This window comes from Ochotona princeps, chromosome 29 (assembly GCF_030435755.1).
Source record: "Ochotona princeps isolate mOchPri1 chromosome 29, mOchPri1.hap1, whole genome shotgun sequence".
Lineage (NCBI taxonomy): Eukaryota > Metazoa > Chordata > Mammalia > Lagomorpha > Ochotonidae > Ochotona > Ochotona princeps.
Window position 1 is genome coordinate 10088768 of NC_080860.1, and position 27949 is coordinate 10116716.

Sequence of the window (27949 nt, forward strand, 5' to 3'; positions counted from 1 at the left end):
GGAATCCATACCTGAGGGGGAGGCAGGCATAGAGACAAGAAATATAGACACCAACTTTCAATGACATTAATAATTAAGGCCCAGATACTCTATGATTGGTGTATCCAATTTCGCAAGCACATAAATATCCCTAGCTTATTTTTTTCTTAATCCAATTTGGATTGTATTTCTATCGCTTGCTCCTGAAACAGACCTGATTCATTTTAAACCTTACTGAAAATTTGAGCAGGTAGATGAACTTACATCACAACAAAGCAAGTCATATGAATTCAGTATTAGTTCTCCCTGCTTCCCAGAGTTCTTTGTTTGGTTAATTCAGGCTCTGCCCACCCCTCCCACCATGTGGCGCAATGACCTCTATTTCACATTCCTATTCATTCCTTGGGTAGAGTGGCTCTGCTACTCCTCTGGAACCAACCCTTAAATAGGTACTCATGGAGGTTATTTCCCTAAACAAAGAAAATTCCCTCCCCGAGGGTAATTCTGGTAGCGGCTATTGAGAAAATAAAATATAACTCCTGAGCATACAAAATAAAGAGGCTGGACGGACCTTCCTCTATGATTCTATACGAGTTAAAAACTCTGGAGTACAAAACACAATAAAGCCATTAAAACTGTAGCACGGGAGAATGTTTTTCAAAACTCAAGTTGCAACCCATTAGTGGGTTGTGAAACCAATTTACTGGGTCATAACCAACATTCTCAAAATATGAAAGAGAATAAAACATAAAATAACAGAATGCATCCTGCATAATGGAGGTGAGTATTGGTTCAATTATAAATACATACATACACACTGTATACACATTTTACTGGATCATAGTTTAAAATGTATTTTTCGCTGTGTGTTGCGGTGTGAGAATTCTGAAAAGTGCTGGTGGGTAAATCAGTACTCAGTGTAGGGAAAGCTCTTGGTATGCTAAAAATTAATATATTTAATGTGATGCAATTTCATTTCAAAAAGCTATGGAGGGGCTTACATTGTGGCACAGGTTAAGCAACTGTTTGTAACACCAGCCAGAGTACAAGTTCAAGTCCTGGCTGCTCACTCTAGTGATTCAATGCCCTGTTTCTGCCCCCTTCTCGGGGGCAGAAATCAGGGCACTTGCTTGGAACCCTGCCATACATGAAAGGCCTGGATGGAATTTCAGGCTCTAGGCTCCAGGCTGACCCAGCCCACCTGGTGCAACCATTTGGGAACTCAACCAGTGCATGGGGGATCTCTTTGTCAAATAAAATTAAAAAAATTTTAAATAGAATATGACATGGATACAGATGTAGATACAGATAACATACGTATCTCTGAAGAAAACAGAATATTTATAAAAGCACTAAATTATTACCTTGCAAGTAAGCAAGAATTGTAGCATTTTTCATTCTTAAATGTATGCCTTCAGTATTATCTATTTTTTAAAATTTACTTCTACAGTCAAAATAACTTATGTTTATACTTTTATGTTCTGAGTGACAAATGCACTTTTCAAAACTTTTTAAGGAAAACACCTGGGGGAAAAAAGTACGCAAATAGTATAAGAGTGCTGATGAAATTCATTTTTTTTTCTGTTCCTATAAACAAAACACTTGCAACTGGGTACCTTATAAAGAACAGAGCTTTCCGGAGTTCACGGTTTTCAGGTGAAAAACCCAAACAGCATTTTATCTGCTCTGGCTACGTCACCAGATGGCATCCTGGTGGGACCATGAGAAAGAAGGAGACCCATGTGGTTAAGAAGAGAATACAGGACAGTGATTCAAGATCAGACTTACTCCAGTAGAACAACTCACTATTGAGGAAACCAACTGGGGTTCCAAGAGAACTATCTTAGTCACTTCTGGGGACAGTGCCCTGGGGGCCTCAAAAACTCCACTCACCTGGGGACCGGTCTTCCCACTCTGGAAACCTTGGGGGAACAAATCAAATCCATGACACAATGGAAGACAGGGTTGATCCTTGTTTCTTTGTTTTCTGGTTAACTCTGTGTGTCTGGCTTTGTTGTTCTGATACCGTGATTCTACAGGGGGAGGCACTTTTGCAAAGACACTTGAAAATTACAAGAGGCACAGTCACGGTCAAGAATGGCTGGGCGGAGCAGGGGTGTGTTGGGGTGTGTGTGTGTGTATGTGTGTACACAAGCATGCGCCAGGAAGAGATGAAAGAGGATATGCAAATTCTTTGCATTGATTTTCTGCATCAGTGACTTCTTTTGGTTCTTTTTTAGTGTGAGGGGAGATCTACGTTAGGATGCAACTACCAAATATCCCAAATGCCAGTCCTCAACATTTGTTTGAAACAGCATAATTTATTGACAAAGAAGTGTCACCGAAGCTGAGAAAAAGCTTCTTCCTGAATCAGGAAGAATCAGGAATTAGGAAGGCAAGACAGCACTTGGTGGAGCACCTCTGGGCACTGTCCTTACGCAAGATGCAGACAGCAGGGGAGGACAAAGCACGGAAGATTTCTTCAAGGAAGACACTGCCAAGGAGCTGAAAGCCTGGGGTCACCTCCTCCAGCTGGTCTAGACCACAACACCTGGGAGAAGGTGACATGGGCCTGTTCCTCCCCACATGGTTGACCTGAAAGCTAAAAATTGTAAGTTGGGAAAAGAACTCAAGGAGGGAGAGAGTGGTGGTGAGAAATTCAGGGGAGCAACAGGAAGACAAAGCACTTAAACCTAATTCACTTTTTCAGAAGAGCAGGGGGGAGAATAACTCACATGGGGAAGACACTTGACTCATGGGACAGATACACACGAACACGAATGTTTCACACCATTGTGGCAGTGATTGGTCTGGAAACCTCATCTAGAACTGTTAGTCCTCTCAGGAAGAACTTTCAGAAATTAACATTGTTCCTCTTCTTTCTTTGTAGTGGGTAACACTTTTCTCTTGGCTCTGTGTGCAAAATGGGGGAGGGAAGTGATGTTTATGTTTATTGGCCTATTTAAAAAAAGAATGCATGCAAGACAGGCCAGGGGGAAACTTCCGGCAGCTGGAAAGGTAGCCACTGTGAAGCAAATGACTTGATGGTTACCAGGGCTACAGAGGTGGACAGAGCTCATGTGTGCTGGACTTAACCTGTCACTCGGACTTCCTGCCAGACCCCCTAAGAGGCGGCGCAGACAGGCACGTCACCAGGGCAATGGTGCACTGGCGGACCAATGATGTGCTCAGGCCAGCATTTCCTAAGAAGAATGGGTGTGGCACCTGCTCTGGCTTCCACATCAGGAGGAGTGTAAGTCTCCTGCTGGCTTCTTTGCGCACCTTTTTCACCTGCGCCTTTGTCTCCGCAGCTCCCCGCTTTTTCTCTGCCTCTCCATGGCACAGAGAAAAGGCCTGAGAACAGACTTCCCCCAAATAAAAGCCTCTTGTCAACAGTCAGCCGAGGCTTTTTTCTTTCCCTGGTGGTCAGCGAACCTTACAAAACTATGCTAGACACCTTCCTGTTATCTTCTAGAGCCGCTTCCTACCTCTGTGGCTCCAACGGGGCTACTGCTCCCTCTCGTAGGTCATAGAGATTATTTTCCAAACTACAGCATAGCATGGAGTAAAGTGGATCAAACTCCCAATGGAAGCGTAGGTGCCTCCTATAGACAGGAAAAAGAGCATATAGCCACTACATGGGGTCTTGGCTACACGTTCTGGTTCTAAACACTGCAACCCCCTGCCCCCCAATGAGGGGAAGACAGTCAGTCAGCTCATGGAGACCTCAAGACTCTGCAACACACTAAACATGATCATGACCTCAAGATATGGAGCCATTGTAGAGTTAGGGTGACAACACCTGACTTCTTCCCTAAGAACTCGCATCATTGGGTAGCCAGAAGCTAGAAGCCAATGTTTGCAAGCACCATTAAAAATATACATATGCCAAAAATGGAGATGAAGGGTGTTACAATCTTGTTTTGCACTTATGAAGTGTAAAAGCCACTTATTAACAAATAATGCAACAGTCTCTAGCCTTACCTCTGTGTGAAAAACACCTGGGGATCTCATTTTATGTAAGTGAAAATCCAGAAGTGCCTAATCTTTAATTTTGAGTAATGGGCTCTGCAGAGCTATTCGGCCATCTTCCTCTGTTATCCCCAAACTTTCAATAAAATCTTACCATACACAGCTTTGGGGAAATAGCATTTTGAAGGCCTTAATAACTTGGAGTGGAAAGAAACTGAGGCTACAGCCAAGATGGGTGGTGGATTAGTTTCCTGGGACTGCTGCAACAAATTACTACAAACAGTATGAATCAGCTCAACAGAAATGGATTACCTCCACCCTGGGAGCGCTCCTTCTCTGTAAAGACTACCTCGCTTCCTCCTAGCCTCTGCTTTGGCCTAGAAATCCTTGCTATTCCTTAGCTTGTCAATGTGTCACTCCAATTTCTGCCTCCCTCATCACACAGTGGGCCCCAGTGTGTGTGTGTGTGCGCGCGTGTGTCCCATTTCTTCTTTCTTACAAGGACACGAGTCACTGGATTAGTGATCATTCTAATCCAACAACATCACATTTTCACCTGACCATCTGCAAAGCCTATTTTTAAGCAGGGGAACACGCACAGACACTGAGTCAGCACTTGGGCCTGTCCTTTTTCAGGGTAGCATCATCTTGGACTACAGTAGGAAGCAGGCTAGAGCACAGACTGAGCAGGAAACGGGGCTCTATCTGTGAATCCAGGGACACAGTGGAAGAGGGGAACCTTCTATCTGGCCTTGGGAATGGAGTTGTACTTGGATGTTGAAGTGTAGGCTTCCTCCAGAAAGCTGCAGGAATTAGTCTTCCAGCCCGGTGGCCTGGAAGTCCCAAATGATGTATTCTCTTAGCAGAGTTAGCTACAGAACTAAACGCAAAGCCTGCACATGTACTGAAAAACGCATATGCGCTTACATACACAATTAAATGAAAAAGCATTAAACCCATGTGACAGAGTACTAAATGACACAGCTGAATCTGGAATTTAAAAAATTGGCTTCTGAGAGAACTGCTACTATCAACAAATTACCGAATCTCAGAGCTTGCTTCAATATACGTGTTTGTAAAACAGGATTCATAGTTCTCCAATTCCAATCTGATCTGCCTACTAGAGTACTGTGACACAGAGCAGGCAAGGTTGGAAATTTTACTTCCAGAAATCACTCGGGTACCCCTGTAGGGTGCTGGGAGGGAAATTCACAAAGGATAGTCCTGGGAGCCAATCATCCTTCCACGACTAGACAGTGTGTGCCAGAATAATAAAGAGGAGGAGACTCAGGTTACCACTACGTTTCTCTTCATCTCCTCAGATGCAATTTTACTTCTCCAACTTGGACTGTGGTTTAGAGAACAGGGCAGGAATGGGATGTGGGGTCAGAGACCACCCCATGCCCCAGTGAAGGCAATGATCCTTCCTTAACCCCCCAAATTACAGCAGTCACAGGGATGGTGCAAGCACACCTCATCCAGTGGTATTTCATCCTGGAAACCATTCATCAAGAGTTTGCCAGCTACCAAGTATCAAGGGAGTGCCTTGGGCCTAACAACTTATAGCTCCAGGATGGATGACATTTCAGAAAAAAAAAAATACCCAGAAGGAATTTTCTGGGTGCTAGATATAACATAGGATATTAAAGATATGCAGAAAATGAAGGCTTTTCCAATAGATTTTTAATGCTAAACATATGTATTACTTGACTGAAACCCGAGTGTTTACCAGATTTTAAGATTGCACTTCAGCTACCCCAGCTGGTGTCTGACACATTCCACACTGTCTCTTCTATTTGATACATCTATTTTTAATCCCTTCAGTTGCCTTTCTTTCTGGCAAATTGGGAGAGAATGCCTGTCGCTTCAAGTCCTTCATTTCATATTTTGCATAAATCAAGCAGGAATTAAGAATTAAACAATCACTGCCTATCTCGGTTGTCAAATAAGTCACAGCTGGGGGGATGTTTTTGCCTATCTGACAACTTGTTGGCCTCTCCAGTTTAAGGATGCAATGAAAATCAAGAAACTCTTTTGAGGTATGGCTTTCTGTGAAGCTGCTGCTTGCGATAGCCCCATGTCACACAGCAGTACCAGTTCTGCTCTTCATCCTGCTTCCTGTGAACATGCACACCCATACAGGCAGCAGGTGAGGTCTCAAGTCACTGGGCTCCTGCTGTACTCACGGGAGACCCAGTGTGATTACCCAACCCTTGGTTTCATCTTACCCAGTCTCACCTGCTGCAGGCACTATGGGGACTGTATCAGTGGATGGGATTCGGCAGTACTCTGTCCTTTTCTTTCCCTCTCAAGTAAATTTTTCAAAGTCAGTATGTCCAGAAGAGCCACAGTCAGACAAGCGTAATCAGTGACCCAAGAAGCTAGGAAACCCATGGGATGGAATGAGGGAGAGAAGAAAATCCAGGAGGCCTTGCCAGCAAGCTCTGGCTTCAGCTTTAGGGCCTCGCTCAAGTTCTACCTCTGACTGATACCCCAGTCATTATTGACCTAGGTTGTGTTTCTCATTAGGAGATTCTGGGACAAAAGCTTGGACATAGCATCGTTTATTTGGGAGGCTACCCAAGAAGTACTAGAAGCAAAGTGGAGGCATGAGACAGGAAAAGGAAATAAATTAATGTGGTGTATGTTGTGTGTGCCCAGGCAGACACGTAGGCAATGGGGATGCCTACATGCTGTGGAGATGTCCTACCCCAGGGGCAAAGAGGTGGGGTCTTGATCCATACACTCTGGCTCTTCCCACAAGTGTTTATTTCTCGTCCTTCCAGCCTGCTGTGTGCAAAGACACAACACACTGCTGTAGCCCTGTGTTTCCCAAACAATGCATCAGTGCCTCGGGATGCTGCAGCAGAGTCTCAGAAAAGGCTAGGGCTATTTTTAGCTTTCAAGGGAAACAGAACAGTCAGTGCCCATTGTAGGAGTTACTAGCTCATAGCTCAGTGCTATGGACTGAACCGTACCCTGCCTGACCCCACTCAAATTTCTAAGGAGAGTTCTAACCTGCAGCATCTCTGAACAAGACCCGATTTGGAGATGGGGTTTTGGCCGAAATCATCAAGGTTAAGATGAAGTCATTAGGATGGCAGCCCTGGCCTAAGCTGACTGGACACAGATGACTACTGAGCGGAAGACGGCGTGAGAGCACAGTGAGGCAGCCCTGTGCAACCCAGAGAGAGATGCTTCAGAGAAATCCACCCTGTCCACCCTTGACCTTGGACTGCTAGCCGCTGACTTATAAGAGAAAATAAAGCCTTTTGTTTACGCCACCAGGGCTATGCTGCTTTGTTAAGACGGCCTTAGCACACAAATGCACTCTCAATTCAAGGGTAGCCTGACCGGTATTCCTTTCATGATGTTGTTTCTTTGAAAATCCAGGTCTGGGGTAGTTGCCATGACAAAAAGTGAGAACTGCACAAAAACCAGCATGCCACAGAAAATCAGTGTGATGGCACATAATTGGATTCTAAGGGGAGAGAAGTCGTTTGGTGCCCATCAGGTGCACCTGCTTATTGGTAAGCAAGCATGCCTAAGAATCATAGGCAAATATTATTTTAAATTCCATATTTAAGTGACTGCTAAGTTGCTAGGATATAAGAGGCAAGCCTTGAAGACACGGCAGCTAAGAACACCATTACAAAGGCTCACATCCCATAGCAGAGTGCCTGCCAGTCTTGGGTATTGACTCTGTTAATGATCTAGTTTCCTGATAACGCACACCCTGGGAGGCTACAGGTGATGGCTCAAAGGGCTGGGTCCCTGCTATCCACATAGGAGACCAAGGATTGAGTTTCAGGCTCCTGGCTTTGGCTGGCCCAGCTTTGGCTGTTGAAGGCACTGAGGGAGTGAACCAGTGCATGGAAGATCCAGGTTTGTCTCTATCCTGGTCTTTCAAATAAAATGAAAATAAATACATACAACTTTTTAAAAAATGATACAACATAACATGGAGCTAGCTATTTAATTTTTGGGGGGAGGTGGGGACTTCGAGGTACTGTGAAAAAAAATCACAGAATCAAATGGGGCTGTGAACCAAGTAAGTCTGGGAACTTCTGCTACATTCTGGGGGGTGGGGGGTGGGAGGTCTCAGGCAAAGAGTTCACAAATCCACAGATGCTGGGATGAGGATCGGCTTTGGTATGTTCCGCTCAGGGCTGACCACACCCCTTTCAGTCTTATTTCATCGCCCCCTAATCACCCTCTGAATGAGATTCCATTTATCTGCATCATTCTGACAGTGTCTACTGAACGCTCCTCGCCAAGGAAGCAGGACCACCGTAGCTTCCTGTGAGCAAACCAGTTGGACTTGGCATTGAAACAGGCGAGAAAACAACAGCTTCGCATTGTGCGTTTTGCGGAGCGCCATCCTGCAGTGGATTGTTTTCCAAGGCGAAGGTGAGCCCACGATATCATAATCCATAGCAGCTCAAGGTTTGGGGATAATATACGAATCGGATTGATCCAGTATGAAATAAAGCCAGGAATAAGGATGCAAGTCAAAACACAGGCCATACATCTGCTGAAAGCTGGGAACTTATCTTACACGGTTATTGGAAGGATTAAATGAATTAATGTATAGAAAGTGCTTAGAACAGTACCTGGTGCAGAGCAAGTGATCAATACACATTAGTTAGTGTTAATATCAGCTTTGGAATAAGCCTAACAGCTCTTACAGAGATGCAAGCTCTGCATCCCAGCCCAGCCCAGCCCAGCCCAGCGCATGCAGCCAAGCCGCTAAACGCTGGTAGCTCTGAATCCTTACTTGGACACCTGCTGTGTGACCTTTCCCACACCATCAAATGTCTGCAACTCCCAGGCCTCAGCACACAGGAAGAGCCCATCCTCTTTAAAGAGAAGCTGTGGGCACAGCAGGTGAAGCGGATACCTGTGACAGGGTCTTCCCATAGCCAAGCACTAGTTCCAAGCTGAGCTACTGTGCTTCCCAGCTCTTTGCCCACGTGCCTGGGAAGGCAGTGAAAGACGGCCCAAGTCCTTGGGACCCTGCCACACACACGTGTGGGAGACTCGGATGGAGTCTGGCTGCTGTTTGCAGCCCTTTGGGGAAGTGAACCAAGATCTGTCCCTGCCTTTCAAAACAAATTTAGTAAAGCAGGGGGTAATGTGAGGACGGAGGTACTAATGTATTATAAAATATTTAGAATACATTCTCAACATCTCATAAATCACATAACCACATATACACCACTGAAACATTCATGAAACATGGAATTAAGGGCTTCCTGTCAGCCCTTTCTCCATGAGCCTTTTAAAGTACTCTGGTGGCACACACGGACACGTTCTTATACGTGAATTTCTACGTCTGTACTGGTAACCAACACTAGCACGAGGACTTAAGCATAATGCGCGTTCATACGTCTGCACGTACACGTCTTTGTCTACATGGGCTTTGAGGGACACCTAGGAGGAGTCTGGGTGGCAACTGGGGAGACAAGGGCACCTCGGTGGACACACTGAGCCGCCCGACCCCAAGCACAGCAAAGGGTTCGTGCGTACCTGCAGACGAAGCAGAGGTGACAGGAGCTGCCCGCGGTTCCTCGTGCCTGGGTTGGCAGAGCACGAGCGAGCAGCCCAGAGGCGACGGCCTGGTCAGAGCCCCCAACCCTGCAGCCCGGAAGTTCATGACCCTGCCTTCCGCCCACGGCCGCAGGCGGGCGTCCGTTGCCAGGCAACTGGGCGGCCTGCTGCTTTACGGTTGGCAGGTTGGCAGGAAGGTCCTACCACCGCTGAGGCCTCTCAGGCCTGGGGAGCTGAGGGAACCTGAGGAGATTTTATTTTTCTACAGTTCAGTTTTTATTTTCATTATGGGCAAGAGAGATAGCCCTCTGCCTCGGAGTGCTTAGCTTTTAAAACTTTCTTTACAAAAAAAAAAAAAAAATATATCAAATTCCGGTTTACCCAGTTCTACCCTCTCAGGACTGACTGTTCCTGTTGGAGGAGGGTTTCCTGATGGCCGCTTTGGAGTCTGTGTAGTTTGGACTTGAGGAGACAGTGCTAGAACTCCTCGCATAAGCAGGCAGGATTGAGGTGGAATTTTCTGGAAAATTCCTTCTCTTGGTGCGGGCAGGAAAAGCCTGAAGGATTCCCAAGATGACCAGGGTGCCGGCGGCTAAGAAGACACAGAGCGCCCCCAACACGGGGGCCGTGTGGTCCTTGAGGACCTCGGAACACCGGATGCAGGTAAGCCTCACCCCCTGCCCTAACCATGCCGTGTTACCTGCAACCGGTGGAACGCACCGGAGCCTGACCCTGCAAGCCGGGGGCGCCCTGTGTAATTAGGTTGTCCATGCTCACCCCTGCTTCACACGGTGGTTGAATTAGGCGAACCCAACAGGGAGCCCCACCATCCTATTGGCCAGTTATTCCCCCAAGATGGAAACCTTGGGGCAGTGAACCTGTGGAACCTCAGGGGAAAAAATTGCAGGTTTGCCCTCAACTTCTCTGCAGGCCTGGGCTGGGAGCCGGAGGGGGCACGGGCACCTCCCTCTGACTTGTCAGATGTTAGATTGTCACAACTGGTTGACATGGGGCTGGTTGCTGTGCCTCAAATGACAGGCCCAGCCGATGGGCAGAAAGAGCATGAGATGTGAGGACAGTTGTCAGGCGTGATGCTGCCGCACGCTAACGTGTATGAGGCATGTGCTGTGAGAGTGCAGTCAGGGGTCCCCTGTTTACAATGCCCCTAACCAGGCAGGCCACCAATAAGGGGTGCGCTTTGGTGCCATCCAACCCCCACGCCATTCTGGATCACCAACAGTGGGGAAACGGTGCCATGCCAAGAGGGGCACCCCCTGTGGCTCACGGTCACCACCTCTTAGGGAAGAAGGCTTAGATGAGGTAGGGTGGGTGTGATCAATTCACAAAAAAGAGTTCACACTCAGCAGGGTCCAGAATGTTCTGTAAGGCTTCATGCGCTGAAAGGCACCGCTGAATCTCTAGCCTATTTCACCCTATCACTGTGCAGGGTGCAGCTCGCAAGCGTCTCAAAATGCTGCCCCCCGCTCCTCCAGCAGGCCTAACTTCCCAACAGACTAGTGCAATATGATGGACAGTTGAGTAGTAAGGTTGAAGGTTAAGAGCGGGATTAGCCTGGATTTAAAGCCTGGGTTTGCACCCTGAGCAGCCCCACGGCCTCGATCAAATGACCAAACCCCTTTGCCTCCATGTCGGCATCCAGAAAGGGGGGTGTCCTAGCTGTCCCTCCACAGGGTTGCCGTGAGCAGTAAGTGGCTTCCTGTCTGCCCAGAGCTTGCTGGGCCATTGTAGGCACTCTTGAGACTTCAGAGACGTGACCGTGTGTGTTGGTGTAGCCCCTGGAAAGGCTCAATCCTGGCTTCTGGAAGAAGGAAGACTGGTCTATCCTGTGAGTGTGGGATGGGAAGTGAAAGAGATAAGAAATGGATTGTCCTACTGCCATGTGGAACATGGTGTGCTGGCGAGTGAAACAGGATATTGTGGGTGCAGGAATCAGGAACAGCGGATCCAGACTCGTGTGTGTGTGTGTGTGTGTGTGTGTGTGTGTGTGTGTGTTGCCTCTGGAGGGAGGATCATGAGGTCATCGCGAACCCACGGGAATACCGTGGTGGTGTGCATCTGGAGTGGTGGTGTCCATCTGGAGCGGAGAAAAGGAGGAAGGTGCAGAGGCTGGGAGGATCTTGTCTCAAGGAGATTCAGGGCCTGGGAAGGCGGCGACCAGGGAAGCGTCAAGTGAACTGAGGCCTCAGGCGCAGAAACCTTGTCAAAATCCCTCTGTCCTAGCCAGAAGTTCCAGGAAGGAACTCCAGCATGTCCGGACTCATCCATGAATATTTGTGCCTTTAGGAATTTTAGATGTTTTTAAGAGTTATTTCTTTGAAGGCAAAGCGGGTGAGATATACATCTTTCATCCACTGGTTCACTCCCCCAAATGGCTGCAACAGTCAGGGCTGAGCCAAGCCAGAGCTGAAGCCCCGGGATCTGCCGCATGGGTGGCAGGGGTCCAAATATTTGGTTCATCTTTTGCTCCTTTGCCAGATGCATTAGCATGGAGCTGGATGGGAAGGAGAGCTTCTGGAACCTTAAATGGTCCTGGGATGTTGGAGACCAGCCTTACAAGTGGCCGTTTAACATACTGTGCCACAACACAGGTCCCAAAGGGTTTGTGTATGTTTTAGAGCCCCAGGAAAACATTGGTGAATCTCATGTAGTCTATCCAACCAGAACGCAGTAAGAAAAAAAAAGGAGGGGGGGACTAAAAGCTCAGGACCATTTATGGCTGCAAGTAGGATAAAAACTAAAAAGCAGTGACATGAGCAAGTACAAACATTTTCCTCATTTTAGAAGTCTGTGGGTGGATGATGCCTGGCCTCTAGGCTCAAGAGTTCACTAATGTCAGAGCTGACAGAACCGTTCCCTCATGGTTACAAAATGGCTGCCCCAGCGCCAGACATCACCTCTGTATTCCAACAGAGAAAGGGAAAGGTGATGAGTGCAATCTATGTGTAAAGTAGGCAAAGGTTTTCCAAGAACCTTCCCGGTTTCTTTCATGTCTGATAGGACAAGCAGTCAAGTCCTCTACGGGGAACATTCACTCACTTACTATGGTTCTGAGTGTTAGGGATCCAGAAATAAAAAAGTCCCAAAGGGTCTGGTGTGATGGTTCAACTGGCTAACCCACCCCCTTCAAGTACTAGGATCCCACATAGGCACCTGTTTGTGTCCTGGCTGCTCCGCTTCCCTTCCCTTCTAGCTCCCTGCTTGTGGCCTGGAAAAGCAACAGAGGACAACCTGGAGCCTTGGGACCCTGCACCCACATGGGAGACCCAGAAGAAGGTCCTGGTTTCTGGCTTCAGATCGGCTCAGCTCTGGCCATTTCAGCTGCTTGGAGAGTGAATCAGTGGATGGAGATCTTTTTCTCTTTAAATCTGCCTTTCCAATAAAAACAAATCTTTAAAAAAAGGCATGAAAAATGGCAGGATCCTGGAACTGCTGAAAACAGCACACGGGGACTAATAGGCAGAGGGACCCGACCAGTGTGACATGTCCCTTTTTATTCCCCTGGACCCTGTCAGTTTCCATTTCTTCGTGGGGTTTTAGAATATTCTAATTAGACAGGGCATGACACCACTGTTGGCAGGTAGACCTGTCCCCTGTCCCCCCCAGACACAGCCATGAGCCGCTGAAATCAGAGGCTGCAGGAAACCCACTGTGGTTCAGCAGCAGGTAGCACTTGTACAAAATCTAACAGAAGCCAATTAAACCCTTCTGGGATGGAGTAAACCAACACATTTCTCTGGGCAATCTTTCTGACAGCTAAATTCAAAACCGTCATTGTCAATAATAAGACATCTTCTATGGTGAGGTGGTGGCACTTCCCTTCTCAGTTCCTGTTTTTGAACTCTGCCCAAAACATTCCTTGTCTGCTTCAATTTCTCATCTTAACGTGCTTCTGCGTCCGTTGGAATGAACGCAATTGGTAGTTGTATTTAATAGTGCCAAGATGAGCTGTGGCTGGCCATGTGATGACCAGCCAGGTAGTTGGCTGTGGGCCTCTAGGTTTCACAAGGCAGGGAGACTGTGCAGACTGGCAGAGTTTTGGGGTGGCTGTGACATTGTTGGGGGCAGGGCAAGTCTCAGGGAGTGAGTGCCGCTCAGAAGCAGAAAGGACCCAGGTCAGGCCTGGCCTGAAGTCTGGTGATGATATAACCAGGCGTCACCTCCCGAGGTGTACACCGAGCACCTGCTGCGTGATGGATGTGTTGGGAGGCACTAAAATAAATCAGCCACAGGGTATTCTCTCACACTTGTAGAGGGGGAAAAATTCATAAATAACCATGAATCAAAGTGGCGTATACCAAGTATAAGAAAGAAAGGTAGATATGAGGTGTGTCATGGGAAGAGATGTGGATGAAGGTGACCCTTCCGAATCCTGAACACGGGTTGAACGCACAGACTCGGACTGGGACAAAACACTAAACCAGAGCCAGAGCCCCTCTCCTAGTCCCCCTGAGCATGGGTGGGGTGAGTGTAACATCTCTCTCCCACGCAGCAAGTTCTGGCTCAGTTCCTCATCTGACCAAAATCTCCGCTTGTGGTTCTCCCTCTAGAAGGTCCCTCCTCTTATCTGGACACACCCCGGAAGGCTGTTGAATCAGGGAGGACTAGATGCTCCACGAACCCCCCCCTGAGGGCCCCACATACCTGGAGAGGCTATTGCTCCCCGGGCTTTGAAGCCTAGAGCCGAGTGCCTCAAACCTGGGACCACAGAGCAGCCCTCCTGCCTGGCTGCTGTCCATTCCAAGGCAGAGGCAGGTTCCACTTTATGACAACCAAAAGGGCCTCCCTATTGCCAGATGTCCCTGATCAGGGAGGTAGGGTGGGTAGTAGTCACCACTTACTGGGGACCATGAGCAGACTGCCACAAACTGAGGTGGTTCTGCCTAGTCCAATGCTTATCTGACATCAAAACCTTCTCATACAGAGAAAGGTGTTCCCCAACCTCTCCCTTCCTGGTACCCCTCATCTCTAGCCAGGCAGCTGCTGTAGGCAGATGTTATATGAACCCGCCCCCTTCCCCAGGATCCCTGCCTGGTTCCACAGCACCTTCATCTTCTTACTCGACTATTCCGACCCTGCCCCCACCCCAGGCTATACTCTCTCACCTTCAGTCTGACCTCCTTCCAACCCATGTCCCCCGCCATGGCCATGGTTACAACCATCCCATGGGCTCCCATTGTCCTCGCAACGAAGATGGATATCTCCAATGAGGTTTAAAAGGTTCTATGCGACGGGGACCTTGCCAGCTTCTCCAGCTGCCTCCTCTCATCATCTGGTCAGAAGCCAGAAGAGCTTTTAACATGCCATCAAGCCACGCCCTGCATCTTGTTCCTCTATATCACTCCTACTTCCCTCAATGCCAGCTTGCATGTCACGTACTCCGAGAAGCAATCCAGGACAAGCCCTTTGTAGCCCTGGCTGCTGTGAGCTTCCCCTTTTGACCGTCATCTCCCCACTTGCAGACTGTCTGCTGCTCCCAGGCAGCACACGGGCCAGCCTGGCCCCGGGGCTGGAAGGGTCATCGAGCAGGCCCCGCTACCCAGAAGCTAAGCAGTCGGAACCTGGGGGAGGGTTGCCCTTCCCCGGGCTGTCTGGTTTTGCAGGCAGTCATTGTTTCGCACTGAAGCTTGAGACAGAAGGAGGAGCCCAAAGTCCAGAGAGAACATAGGCAAGAGACCGACTCTTAAAACCCCTCCCCCGAAGTAGCCGAATCCTGGCTGGTTTTCAGCAGTGAGCTGTTTGTTCCAGAGCTCTGCAGAGCAGAGCAGGTGTAGCTCTGGCCTGGATCCAGGAGGTCTGGTTCCCAGCTCTCTCGCTGCTTCTCTGAATGACTTTGGACAACCTCGCTGGTGTCTTCACCTTCATCAGCAGAAGCAGGGATTCTTAACCTGTAACTTTCCAGACTCCCCTCGTTGCTGCCACAGACTAAGGATCTGCTTTGGGCCAGGTACTGTGCAGGTCATCCAGTGAAACCCCTCAGACCTCTGGAGCCAACGCAAGCTTATTTGTAGAGAGGAAGAAACTGAGAAAAACTTGTCACCTTTGCAGACACACCAGATCCACAGATGGCAGAGTTGGGATTTGAATTCAGGACCCAGTCACCAGAGAACCCACCTGCTTACGGCGAGCCCCACAGGCTGCAGTGGGAAAGGGGGCGAAATACAAGTGTTTTGCAACAGAGGGCATCGGTAGGAGCAGGATTTTCAAGAGTGCATTTAGAATGTCTCTGGCAGAAAAGAAGGAAGTGCCAATTTTAGCTGCAGGCAGTGCAAGCAAGAATGTGACTGTGGCCTGACCACAGACAAGCACATTTGCATTTTCCCCGAGTTCTTGCTAAAATATGCTAGTGGGTTTCTGGCAGAGAAACACAGCTAAGAATGAAGAAAAGAATTTAAAAAAAAATTCTATGGCTTAGAGTCATCTCTTCCTAAATAACGCTTAGTTCAGTGAAGATTTAGAAGCCATTGCTACTTAGCAGCCCCATCTCTAAGAAAAGCATATTTTGATTTTGATTCTGAGTCAATGTGCTGCCAGGGCCTGCTAGATAAAAACAGAGACGAAGATGGTCCCAGCTAATGAGGGATGAGGTGCTGGGGTATGTGTGATGAGCTGGTGATCTTCTGAAACAGCTTAATTGAGCTAAATACTTTAGGTAAATATCGAGCCAAGTGATTCACTCCAAATCCAAGCCTGCTGAATTTGCTTGCTTGCTTGCTGTATCAGCCACAACAAAAACCAGACTGTGGCACAATTGCCTATTTTCCCACCTTGATCTCCACCACTAGACTTGGGACTCCTGGAGGAAAATGACCATGGGCCTGACCCTGACTGTGGCTTTATGTCCCATCTAGCACAGGGACTGACACCATCAAGAGGTCTCAGGACCAAGGATAGCTCCACAGGCTGAGGAAGATGGCATAGCTGGCACAGAACTGTGCCTCTCTCCTGCACAAGCACACGCTGAGCGCTCCCTGGATGTGAATAGCTGTTCTGATGGCTTGCTCTCTGGTCCCTTGCTTTGGGTCTCCTTGCCTCTCAGGAGGGAAGTAATGACACTTCCCAACTCAATGACATCATGCCTAAGTGCTCACCGGATGGTCTGTGTACATTTTGTTTCGCGTCTTAGGAATCGAAGCCCGTGGCCCCCAAAATATCAAGAATCAAAAACATTTAAATACTGACATTTCCAGAGATGACTCTCATACTGATTTTTTCCCCTTTTAATACATTCAGGAAAAAGCATCTCCAAAGGGTAACAGGATTAAAATGTTTCATTTCCAAGAGCCCTCTAAGAAGAAAAACACCCAAATGGCAATTAGCCGTTTCTTAGGTCGCTGTTACTTATTAGCTGAGCCCATCCTCTGCTAATCAGACTGCTTTGATATTTTTAGGCCTTTTAAAAGAGCTGTCTGGAAATTCAGGAAGCAGTGCTTGTTGACACTGCTCTCACACCAGATCCTAAGACCTCCTGTTCCCCTGGAGGGAGCAGCCACAGACATGATCCCAGGCAGACGTGCCACCCCAGGTACCACATGGCCTAGGCCTGGTGTTCGAGACAAACTCCATCTTCACACGCTGCCCCTGAAGGTCCCCTCACCTGCTCTGGATTTCCCAAGAGGCTGTCAGATGCCAGTCCCCCCATCTCCCAGCTGCAGAGGTCTCATCTTTGGGCTCTTGAGCCACCCCGCAGTGGCCTGCCATCCTTTGTTCTCAAAGGACAAAGCATTCTCCTCCCTCCCAAGTCCAGATCCAGAGGAACACCAAAGCACAATTTGCTCCCCCGGACCCCATCTTCCCACCCATTTTTCTATTCTCCATCTGGATAAGAAGAGAACGATCCATTCTTGAACATCCACCTCGAAAATCCCTTCAATTTGGCCTGGCTCGCTTGCCCCTCCCCCTCCGAGGCCAATGTCCATGCGCCTTCATGCCTCCATCTGCCTCAGCCTACCCATTCATCCATCCTGTGGCCCTGCGAGCCAGCTTACCAGTATCAGGAGGCCTTATGACAAACCCCATGAGGAACACAGCAGTTTGATTTCACGTATAGGAAAATTGAGACTCCGAGACAAAGCATCATTTGGCTCGTGGATGGAGGGAGGGGAGCAGACATCCCTGCATCAGGCCCACTCGGCCCCAAGGCCCACAGCTTCCCCCTCTGCAGGACACAGAGCTGAGACTGTGCGTCAGGATGGAAGATTGGCTTCACACTCCACTCCTTCCACATTGGGTCCCTCTGACAGAGCCCACACGTTCTCATCACCAAGGATCCAGAAGCTGTACAGCACATTGGCCTCTCTCGCCTTTCCCCTCACTAGTATGACACCTGATAACATTGGCAATTATTTTTGCTTCCTTGTAGCTTCCTCAGTGATTGTAACAATCACTTATAGCCACCAGCATCCTGGCCACTTGGGCACCACGAGAAGGCAGTTTCTCGGGTCCAGTCACTAAGCAATCCAATCCAGCAGACTCCTGGATTCATGCCTGTTCTTCCATCTGCCCTGGCATGTAATAGGAGTCTGTCACCTGTGTACTTTAGGGATATAGGCCATTACATAAGACAGATAACAGGATGACCCAGATAGGGTTTTTTTGAAGATATGCTTATTTTACTGAAAAGTCAGGTTTACAGAGAGGAGAACTATTTTACATCTGCTGATTTGCGAAGTGGCCACAGTGGCCAGAGCTGAGCCAATCCAAAGTCAGGAAGCCAAAGCTCTTCCAGGTCACCCACGTGGGTGCAGGGTCCCAAGGCTTTGGGCCATCCTCTACTGCTTTCCCAGGCCACGTGCAGGGAGCTGGAAGGAAAGTAGAACAGCCAAGACACGAACTGGCACCCATATGGGATCCTGGCACATGCAAGGATTTAGCCACTAGACTATTGCACCGGACCTCTAGTTAGGGTTTTGAACTAAAAACATAAGATCGTGAGGGTGTCTTCAGCTGTACACAACAGGACCACAATTCATGAGATTTCACTGGGACATCAGGCAGGGTTTTGCAGCATAAAGCACCATTTTCTTTTGCCTTCCTGCTTTAACAAGGGCAAGAAAACCTTGCTTTGTGGCCACAGCACAGAGCTCGGGCTGCAGGCAAATGGGTGGAGGTTCTTCTGATGAGGAATCTGATATCAGCTTGCAGCTCATTAATGTAGACCACACAGTGTTCTTACAGACAAATTCTTCATTTTATGAAGCCTGGCTTTCAAGAGGAGGAAAAAATGAAAGAGTAGCTACCACAACAGCACAGCAGGCTCAAGCCGGAGAAGGTGCAACTGTGTGGATAAGACGAACTTGCCAGCCTGCCTTTGTTGCCGCTTCTACCAAGGTCCCGTAGCACTCTGACCTTGTCTTGATGTTTGTGTTAAAGGTAGAAGTCTCAGCCCGGCAGAGCCCAAGCCAGAGAATTCCTCCAAGCAGCCAGATCCAAACCAACACATTTCCCAGTCCCAAGACCCAGCAACTAGAACCACGGAGTCCTAGAGCAACCTGGGAGAGAACCTGATGAGCTTGTTATCCAGGATGGGAGGAAGCCATGGGGCCTGCTGGTCCTGGAGTCCGTCTGGCACAGCACGAACCCCAACTCTGCCACCCTCACGGACAAGAATCGCTACTCACTCCAAGCCTCAGTCTCCCCCTCTGAGAAATGGGAATAGAGAAGGTCCTGACTTCAAGCACCTTATGACTTGGAGTTACCAAGGTATCCTGGTCAGAGAGAAGTCTGGCAAGGGGTGATGGGCCTCAAACTTAGATGTGGTCTGATACTCTAAATTCTTCCTGTTTGGGCTCCCGGTACACATTCGGAGCTAACTAAAGCAAGACTGATTAGGAAGCTTCTCTCTGTAAAGCTTGCTCTGACCCCTCCTGTCTACTCTGTCCCCAGTTCTGTGACGTTTCCACGTTACAGTCCTCATCACACACCTGCTGATACCTCTGTCACCACCACCATGAGTCATTGAACTCACACATCCCCACAGTTATTGCATCACACCTAGCATGTACCAGCCGCTGCCCCAGTCAGTTCTCATGAGAGAATCATGGTATTTATTGAACACATGAATCCAAGATCTTCCTCAAATAGTGGACCAGTGCTTCCTCCAAACAACACACATTTATTTTATACGTATTTATCCTGATACGTTTTTGAAAACTTGCACTCATTTTTTGCCCTTAGGTTTCCTGGATTGTTCTAGAATATTTAGCAGCAGATTTGCTTCTAGACCATGTCCTCCCATCCGTCTTGGGTGGAAGTTCCTTGAATGTCTGAGCTCCCCTATTGCTCCCTAGAAATCAAGGTTTCCTTAGGGGCCGCGCGCTTTCCTTCGTTTTAGATCTGTGTTGTCAGTGTCATTTTTGTTTCACTCCTAGCCATTCATTCATATTCGCTTCATTCAAAATTTCACTTTCTAGAGAACTTCACATCAGTCTAGTTTGACCATGCACTCATGTTCACCTGCTACCAAATTTTTGCACTTCTTTTCCTCTAAAGACAAGGGCACAATGTGACCAAACTCTCCTCCTTCCCAACACAGCACAAATCCCATGTACAGATCATGTGGTCAGCCTTTCCTAGAGTTTCCATCAAGTTTCCCTATTTCTTTGCTTCCTGGTTTCCTGGTCCATTTTCCACTTTCTTCCTGCATCTTTTTTGAGATTCAGTCCCCAGCCATGCAAATGAGAAATATTCCAGATGTGTCCCTTTAAATGCATAAGGAAGGCTAAAGAATTGGCCTTTCATCATTGCACTGTCTCACATCAGGACCAGTTTCTGCAATTTCTTGCATTTGCCTGTGTGTTCCGAAGTCTTTCTCCAGGAGTACACATTTCCCAGATCATTTTCTCCTCACCCAAAGGCTTTCAAAAGAACAATTTCATTGAAGCATAACATTCACAGAGAAAAGTGCCCAAAATGTAAGTGTACGCTCTTATGAATTTTGGCAGTAAGAAGATCCACAAAACCTCTTCCAGAACCAAGCTGCGGAACGTTACCAGTGCTAAGATTCGAATGCCTGCCCTCTATAGCACACTTGCTGAAATGTAATTGGCACCGTAACATTTTGAAGAAATTGAGTATTTTTCTTTCAAGGGTTTATTTTTATTCAAAAAGAACACACAGGTGCACACAACAGAGACAGAAAAAGAGTGAGAGACAGAGCGAGTGAGCAAGCGAGCCCATCGCTGGTTCACTTCCTGAAAGTCTGCAGCAGCCAGGGCCAATTCAGGCCAAAACCAGGATCCCAGAATTCTAACCAGGCCTCCTGCAAGAAGGGCAGGGACCCAAGTGCTTGAATCATCATCTGCTGCCTTCCCTGGCTCCTTGGGAGAAAACTGGATCAGAACTCGAGGAGCTGGGACTGGCACTCCACCCCTGAATGTGGGCATCACACGTTCACAGTGCCTACCTCTGAATCTTTTTTATTATTTATCATCAGAAAAACACAAAGATAAAATCCAAGACCGACAAACACGATCTCTGACCTGCTGTTTCACTCTCCAAATGCCTGCAGAAGCCAGGGCTAGGCCAGGCCAAACGCCAGAAGTCTAGATCTCCATCTGGGCCTCCCACATGAATGGCAGGACACAAGTACTTGAGCCGTTAGCTACCTCCCTGATTATCCACCAGCCAGAAGCTAGATTCAGAAATGCAAATGGTACTCTAACTCCATTCAGATATGGGATGTGGGCTCCCATGTGATGTCCTAAAGTGCGTAACCAAATACTTGCCATGAGAGCTTAGATGTTTAAGAAGTCTTTAGACCATGAAGGTCCACCCTCATGGGTAGAATTGCTGCTATTATAAAAGGGCAAGTTAGGCCTTGGGGACCTATCCTGTGTTCTGTGCGATCAAAGCAAGTCCCCCAAGATACAGCTCCTAGATTAAAAGGGGAATAGTCCCCAATGTTTTCAGCGTGTTCACGATGTGGCTGCTATGGCTCTACTCCTTTTTTACTCCCCCATTTTATTTGACAAAGCAGAGAGACAGGGAGAGAGATCCTCCAGCTTTTGGTTCACTCTCTCAAGTGCCTGCAACACCCAGAGCCCAGCCTGTTAAAACCAGGAGACAAGAACTCATTCAAAGGCCCCACATGCTTGGTAGGGACTCAGTGGCTTTAACCATTACCTGTTGTTTTCCAGGCTATACAGCAGCAGGAAACAGGATGGAAAGTGGAGTAGCTGGGATTTGAGCCATATATTCCAGTAATAGGATGTGCACATCCCAAGTGGTGACTTAATTACTGCATCAAATGCTGTCTCTAACCACTTCCCAAAAAGATTAACTCCTTCAACTCCCAAATGACCCTGAATGTCAGGTGCTGTTATTATAGTAGGTAAGGAGCACAGAGAGGTGAGGGGATTTTTCCAAGGCCTCTTAGGTCTGTGGCCCTACCTTCCGAAAAAAGTCTGTCTCTCCACTGAAAAAGTGAAAAAACTATCAGTTCTCCTTTGAAATACAGATCACCTGTAAACACATTGGAAAAAGTGCTCAGTATCACCACCAGGGAGGTGCCGATGAGGCAGCATCTCCCTCCAGTTAGAGTAGCTAGGATCTCGAAAGACAATGAATGACAAATGCCAGTGAAGTTGTAGGGAGCTCTAACGCACTGTTGGTGGGAAGGCAAGTTGGCATGGTCATTATGGGGAGCAGTATGGAGGCTCCTCAACAAAACTAAGAATGTATCTAGTGTAACCCAACCAACCTGCTCCTGATATACATCCAAAGGAAATGAAATCAGAATATTAAAGAGACACCCACACCCCCATTATTTATTGCAGCAGTGTCCACAATAGCCACAGTTTATCGTCAACCTGAATGTCCATTGATAAATGAATAAAAAGGATGTGGTAGGGGTAGAAGCAAAGCTCCTACCTGTGAAGCCAGTTTGAGTTCTGGCTGTTCCACTTCCAGTACAGCTGCCTATCAATATGTTTGGGAAAGCAGTCAAAGATAGCCTGAGACCATGGGCCCTTGCACTCACATGGGAGATGTGGAAGAAGTTCCTGGCTTCAGCCCTGGAGGGCACAGCCTTTTGGGGAGCAAACCAGTGGATAAAAGATCTGTCTGTTCTTCTCTGTAACTCTGCCTTTTGAATTAAAAAAAAAGTGTTTTAAGACTTATTTTACCTAAAAGGCAAAGTTATGGGGCTGGGGAGTGATGGAAGGAGATCTTGCATGTGCTGGTTCATTCCCCAAATGGCCGCAGTGGCAGGAGCTAGGCCAGTCCAAAGCCAGTCTCCAGGATCTTCTTCTGGGTTCCTCATGTGGTACAGGAGCCCAAGAACCTAGGCCATCTTCCGTTACTTTCCCTGAGGCATCCGCAGGGAGCTGGATTGGAAGTGGAGCAGCTGGGACTCCCACTGCTGTCACTACAGAACGCTCGCACCACAGGCAGAGGCTTCACCAGCTGTACCACAGTGCTGGCTCCATCAGTCTTAAGAAAAAGGTGAGGTATATATTCAACCCCACAAGTGAAAATTCTAGCATTTACAGCAAAGTGAATGACATCTGAGATCACCGTGCTAAGCGAAATGCGCCAGTCATAAAAAAAATAACTTATGTTCCATTTCATCTCTGGAATTTTTTTTAAAAGAAGTCAATCTGAAATTAGAATCATGAGACTGCAAAGGGTGGGGAAGGGAGCAGGGAGTAGACTGAGAAAGCTTGATGGGAACCAAGCATGTATAGACGTCATTGGTTCTGTTATTCCTCAGCACAATGGGGACATGCTAGCTTACAACAGCGCACTACCTACTGAGCGAAGAACCCAGAGAGCGCAAGTCATGGGTGCCCCCGTCAGAGGCAAGGCAGTGGAGAGGCTGGCTACCATCATCTTGATCAGCTCCTGCTCTGCAGGTGTTGAGATAGTGCACTGTATCCCATTAAAAATGCTACAAGCTTTTAACATACTCATCACAATGTTTAAATCTCCTTGCTATTCCTTCAGCTGGTCACAGCTTCTCTTCCCCCAACATGATAATCTCACCCCTTCCATTTCCAGTGCAGAATCTGGGACCTAAGTATAAGGAGCCCCACCGATTTCTTTAACAGTGTGGAATGACCCCATGTGCCACGCAGGCAGACCTGGATCTAAGCCCAGGTTTACCCCTCACTGGTCTTGAGTGTACTTAGTGCAACACAGAGCTCCACACAAGTGCTCTGCCCAGGTGTCTGTGGACTGATAAGCTGCACTGTACCCATGTAATGGAATATTGTTCAGCCATTAAAAAAAGAAAGAAAGAAACGAAGCTCTGAAACTCACGTTGTCCTGGGTGCGCCTTGGAAACATCCCACAGGCTGAAAGAAGCTGGCGATGCATCCATGCACATCCAAGTCCAAGACAGGGCTTGCTGTGGAGAAAGAAAGTAAGTTGGTTAATGGGAGTGGAGGGAGACGTGGCATCACAGTCACTGCTTGGGAGTGTTGCATCTTGGATCCGAGTTCCCTTAGGGAACCCCACCTACTCCACTTCCCAATCCAGCTCCCCTCTCACGTATAGATCCCAGAAGGCAGCAGGTGATGGCTCAAGTAATTGGGCCCTTGTCACCATGCAGATTGAATTCCAGGACCCTGGCTGTCACAGACACTGGGGGAGTCATGCCTGGCGGTGGGATGCAGTATCTGTTTCCATCTGTCCCTTTGAGTGTCTTTCTGATGGAAAATATGCCTCAAAATGAAATCTTATTTTTAAAAATACAGTAGATTAATGACTGTCAGAGTCTGGGGGAGTCTGAGGAATAATGGGGTGGTATCCAAAGGGTTGTTCTTTGGGCTGATGAAAAGGTCTTAAAATTAACCAAGGTGATGCTTGTGCTTATCTGAATATGCTAAAACCCACTGAATTCTACCTTGTACATGGATGAATGCTGTGGTGTGTGGATTACATCTCAAGACAGCTACTTTATAAAAAGGTGGGGTTTGGGGAAATGAGTTGTAATGCAAGACTCCTGGGTTCAGGCCCCAACCCTGCCCCTTTACGGCTGTGCGGCCTCACTTGAGCAACCCTGCCCTGCTCCTCCCAGCTAGTGAGGATGGTAATGTGTGTGAACTACATGTAGTATGTTTAGGATGATAGTATTGACATATGTAGTAATCAGTACTGCAAAGACACAGGATCATCTTCCCACCCCCATTGCTGCTGGATCACATGGGGGTGAGGGGCATGTGGCAAGGGATCTGGGAGGCCAGAGAGAGGGAGAGAGTAGGACTCTGCCAACTGAAGAATCACACCTTCAGTCTTGCAGCAAGAAACCATGCTCAGCAAGGTCACCAGAGGTTGTCCAGGGCCCTCGACCTTTGACCATATTCCCTCCTGCCCTGGCTCAGCACCTGCTGCTGGGCAGAGACTTCCACGAAACTCACACACAGTCCTACCTGTGCCCAGTGGGGGTTTCCATGGAGACCCTCTGGGCAGGTGTTATCAGTGGTGCTGGGCTGAGCCACTGGGTTCCAGTTCAGGCTCATCTCCACTCAACTCATCATCTTTTAATATCTCAGCTTAATAGCAGCTAATTATCTCTCCCCCTCTGTGGCTGTGAACCTGGTCCATTTCCAGCTCATTTACCTCTTTTTCCCTCCTCCTTGCTTCTCCAAATTAATATCCCGAGAGGAAAAATAAAGAGGGAGAGAAAAAGGCGACCCATACTCTCAGGTGACGGAGGAGGAACCGAGCAAAGATGGAGCCACGTTTGACCACACGGCAGTCTCGGCTGATGGAACCCGAGGCCAGAGATAAAAGCCAGGCGGGTAGGTTTATGTAAGAAGATGGAAACCATACAAGCGTGACCTTATATGGGGCCTCTCTTCTGCTGCAAGAACAAACTCTACGTCTGGGCCACAGAAGTCACCGTATTTGGGGAGAACGACGCTTGCAGAGGAGGTTTTTAAAAGAGATTTACAAGGCACAAAGCATCCACAAGGCTCATCTTGAGGCAAGTCTCTCCTCAGGCCCAGAAAGGGGCAAAAACTGTAAGAGAAAGGCCAGCTGACAAACAGCATTCCCAGGCTGGGGAGAGAAGCAGCCTGGTTCTGTTGGGCTGGGGAAAGAAAGCAATTGTTTGGCATTTCCTAACTCATCAGATCAAGAGATTCAGAAATGCCTGCAGAAGCTTAAAGCTGGATGAATCGCTGGAAGCTGATGTAAGCTTCAGGAACTCAGCCTGTACAGAGCTACAGTGGGAACAGGTGGTGGCTGGCTTAGCTGTGCCACCACAGGCACGACACTGCACCTGTCGGGACCTCGGCATCCCGGGTCACAGGCTGTGTGACCCACAGTACTACTTGGCTCACGGGGGATTTGTGAGGATGAGCAGAGTAGCAGCCTCTAGCCCATCCATTGCTGTTTGTCCCCTGTGTCCCAGCTCCTCCCGCACAAGGCCTGGCATGGAGGAGGTGCCGAGGAGTAGTATCCGATCAGCGCAAGTCATGCCATGGGGATGCAGAGAGCAAAAAGTGCCTCGATTTTCCCCCCAGATCATCATCTCTTCACAAGCTCACCTTGAAAAGAAGTATTTCACCTACAAACATCTTGAAGACCCAGGCAGGAAACATAAGGAAACCCAGCTTGGGATTCAAGACACAGCCTCTCCCATCAGATGCTAGCAAAGGCCAGGCCACACCCAACCTGGAGAGCCCATCAAGAATGGTGGTCAGTCTGCCCCACACCCCACCCTTGCACTCAGATCGTTCTAAAAACACAATCCTTTTCTAAAGTTTAGCTTCTCTCTGCCCCCTCCCCCTGCTCCCTCCTCCTTTTCCCGGAATCCATAATGAGCTCAGGAAAGCATATCAAAAAGAATTGTGTGCTGCTGTAAAGTTCTTGGCAAAGTGGCCAAATGTCAGGCTGCTGGCGGTGCACCCGTGGTACATTCCAGCGTCTGGGACCCTGGGCTTAAGTTGTCATGATAATGAATTGCCCTGCTCACTTAGGCATGGGCATGGCTCCAGGACATCATGTTGGGCTGAGCAAAAGACAGACCTTGCCAAGGTGACACTTGTACCTCATTTACAAGGCAACACCCCCACGCACACGTGACAGTTACACGGGTGAGGGAAGGTTCTCTGAGATGGTGCCTGAGGGTCTGGAAGCTGTCAGGAAGTGGTCACATGCATGGAGCCACCCACTTTTCCCTGTCCATCTCAGGAACACGTCTGACACCTCCCCACCAGCCTGGAACTTCGAAAGCTGACAGATGCAGCTGTTCAACAGTAACAACTTAAGCCTGGCAACAGTGGAGACATGTCAAAAAATAAATAAATAAACCCTGCTTGCTTGCTCTCCATTGGTTCAATTGAAATCACATCAGCAGCTTTTTAATCCCCTTGGCCACTGTCAGGTGTGTGGGCTCTCTCTCTCTCTCTCGACCTAATTACATTTCATGAGACGTCCTTATGTTTCTATATTAAACCAACGTCTCTAGGGAGTTTGACCCCTGCTATAGAACAAGATCACAAGGTTGAATCTAGGTCAACAAAAGGGAAACTTCGGATAAGGATCAAGATGCAGAACGCCTGTCCTGACACATGACTCCTGTGTCCAGCGGAGAGGAGCAAGGCCTCAAGCCTAGAGAATTCCAAGGATTTGTTGGCTTCAGCACCCAAATCTCACACAAAGTTTCTGACCTGTCCCGAAGGCCCAGACAGAGCAGTGGTTGTATGCATACTTCTGGAGTGGGGTGAATGACTCAACTTCCCTGCATCAGGAAAGAGGGACTGCTCTTACAGTCAGAACTGGATTGGAATCCCAAGGATTACAATGCCACAGGGAACATCCACTTGCCATATTGCAGTGCCGGGGGTCACACCCTGGCTTCGCTTCTGGCTTCAGGAAGTGGTGATGGGAGGCAGCGGCGATAACCCAAGTCCCTGCCACCCATGTTGGAGATTTGGGTTGGGTTCTGCCTCCTGACTTTGGCCTGGCTCGGCTTCAGCTGTCATGGACCTTTAGGAAATGAACGGGCAGGTGGGTGCTCTCTCCCTCCCTGCCTCTTGAATAAGTAGCAGTTGAAGCAAAGAATTCTAGGTCCACCACCTTATTCACTATATATGAAATCTCAGCCAAGAAAGTTTACCCTTCAGAGCCCAAGGTTTTTCCACTGTTGGAGTCTCAGGGGATGTTCCTAAACTGCTGTTCAGGTTTTCTAAGACAAACCCCAGCAGCCACCCAGCTCTCTCAGCAGCTGTGCTTTCTGGATCCCAGGTTGCCTGTTGCTTTAGAAACAGGCTTCTTTCCCGACTTCCAGAACCCAGTCAGGGATCCCTGTCCTAGTCCCTGGCCAGAACTCCCCCAACCTTCCAGCTGTGGCCCACATTGATTACCAACGAGGGCTTTTGCTGGGCTCCAGCGAGTGTCCCTCCCAGAAACCCTCTAGAATGAAGAGACCCCAGGTGGGAGGTAGCAAAAGAACACAAGCCGGCCAGCAGCTGAAATGCAT

General features: G+C 48.3%; 1 protein-coding gene across 2 annotated transcripts in view; it reads left to right on the forward strand.

The window, feature by feature from the left end:
- The first annotated feature begins 9691 nt into the window (after positions 1–9691).
- Positions 9692–27949, forward strand: part of CCDC60 (coiled-coil domain containing 60) — a 133664-nt gene continuing 115406 nt past the window's right edge. For both annotated transcript variants that reach the window (XM_058656935.1, XM_058656936.1), the window contains exon 1: positions 9692–10164. In XM_058656935.1, the coding sequence (XP_058512918.1) occupies positions 10075–10164 (90 nt within the window). In that variant the 5' untranslated portion in view covers positions 9692–10074. The remainder of the gene's footprint in view (positions 10165–27949) is intronic.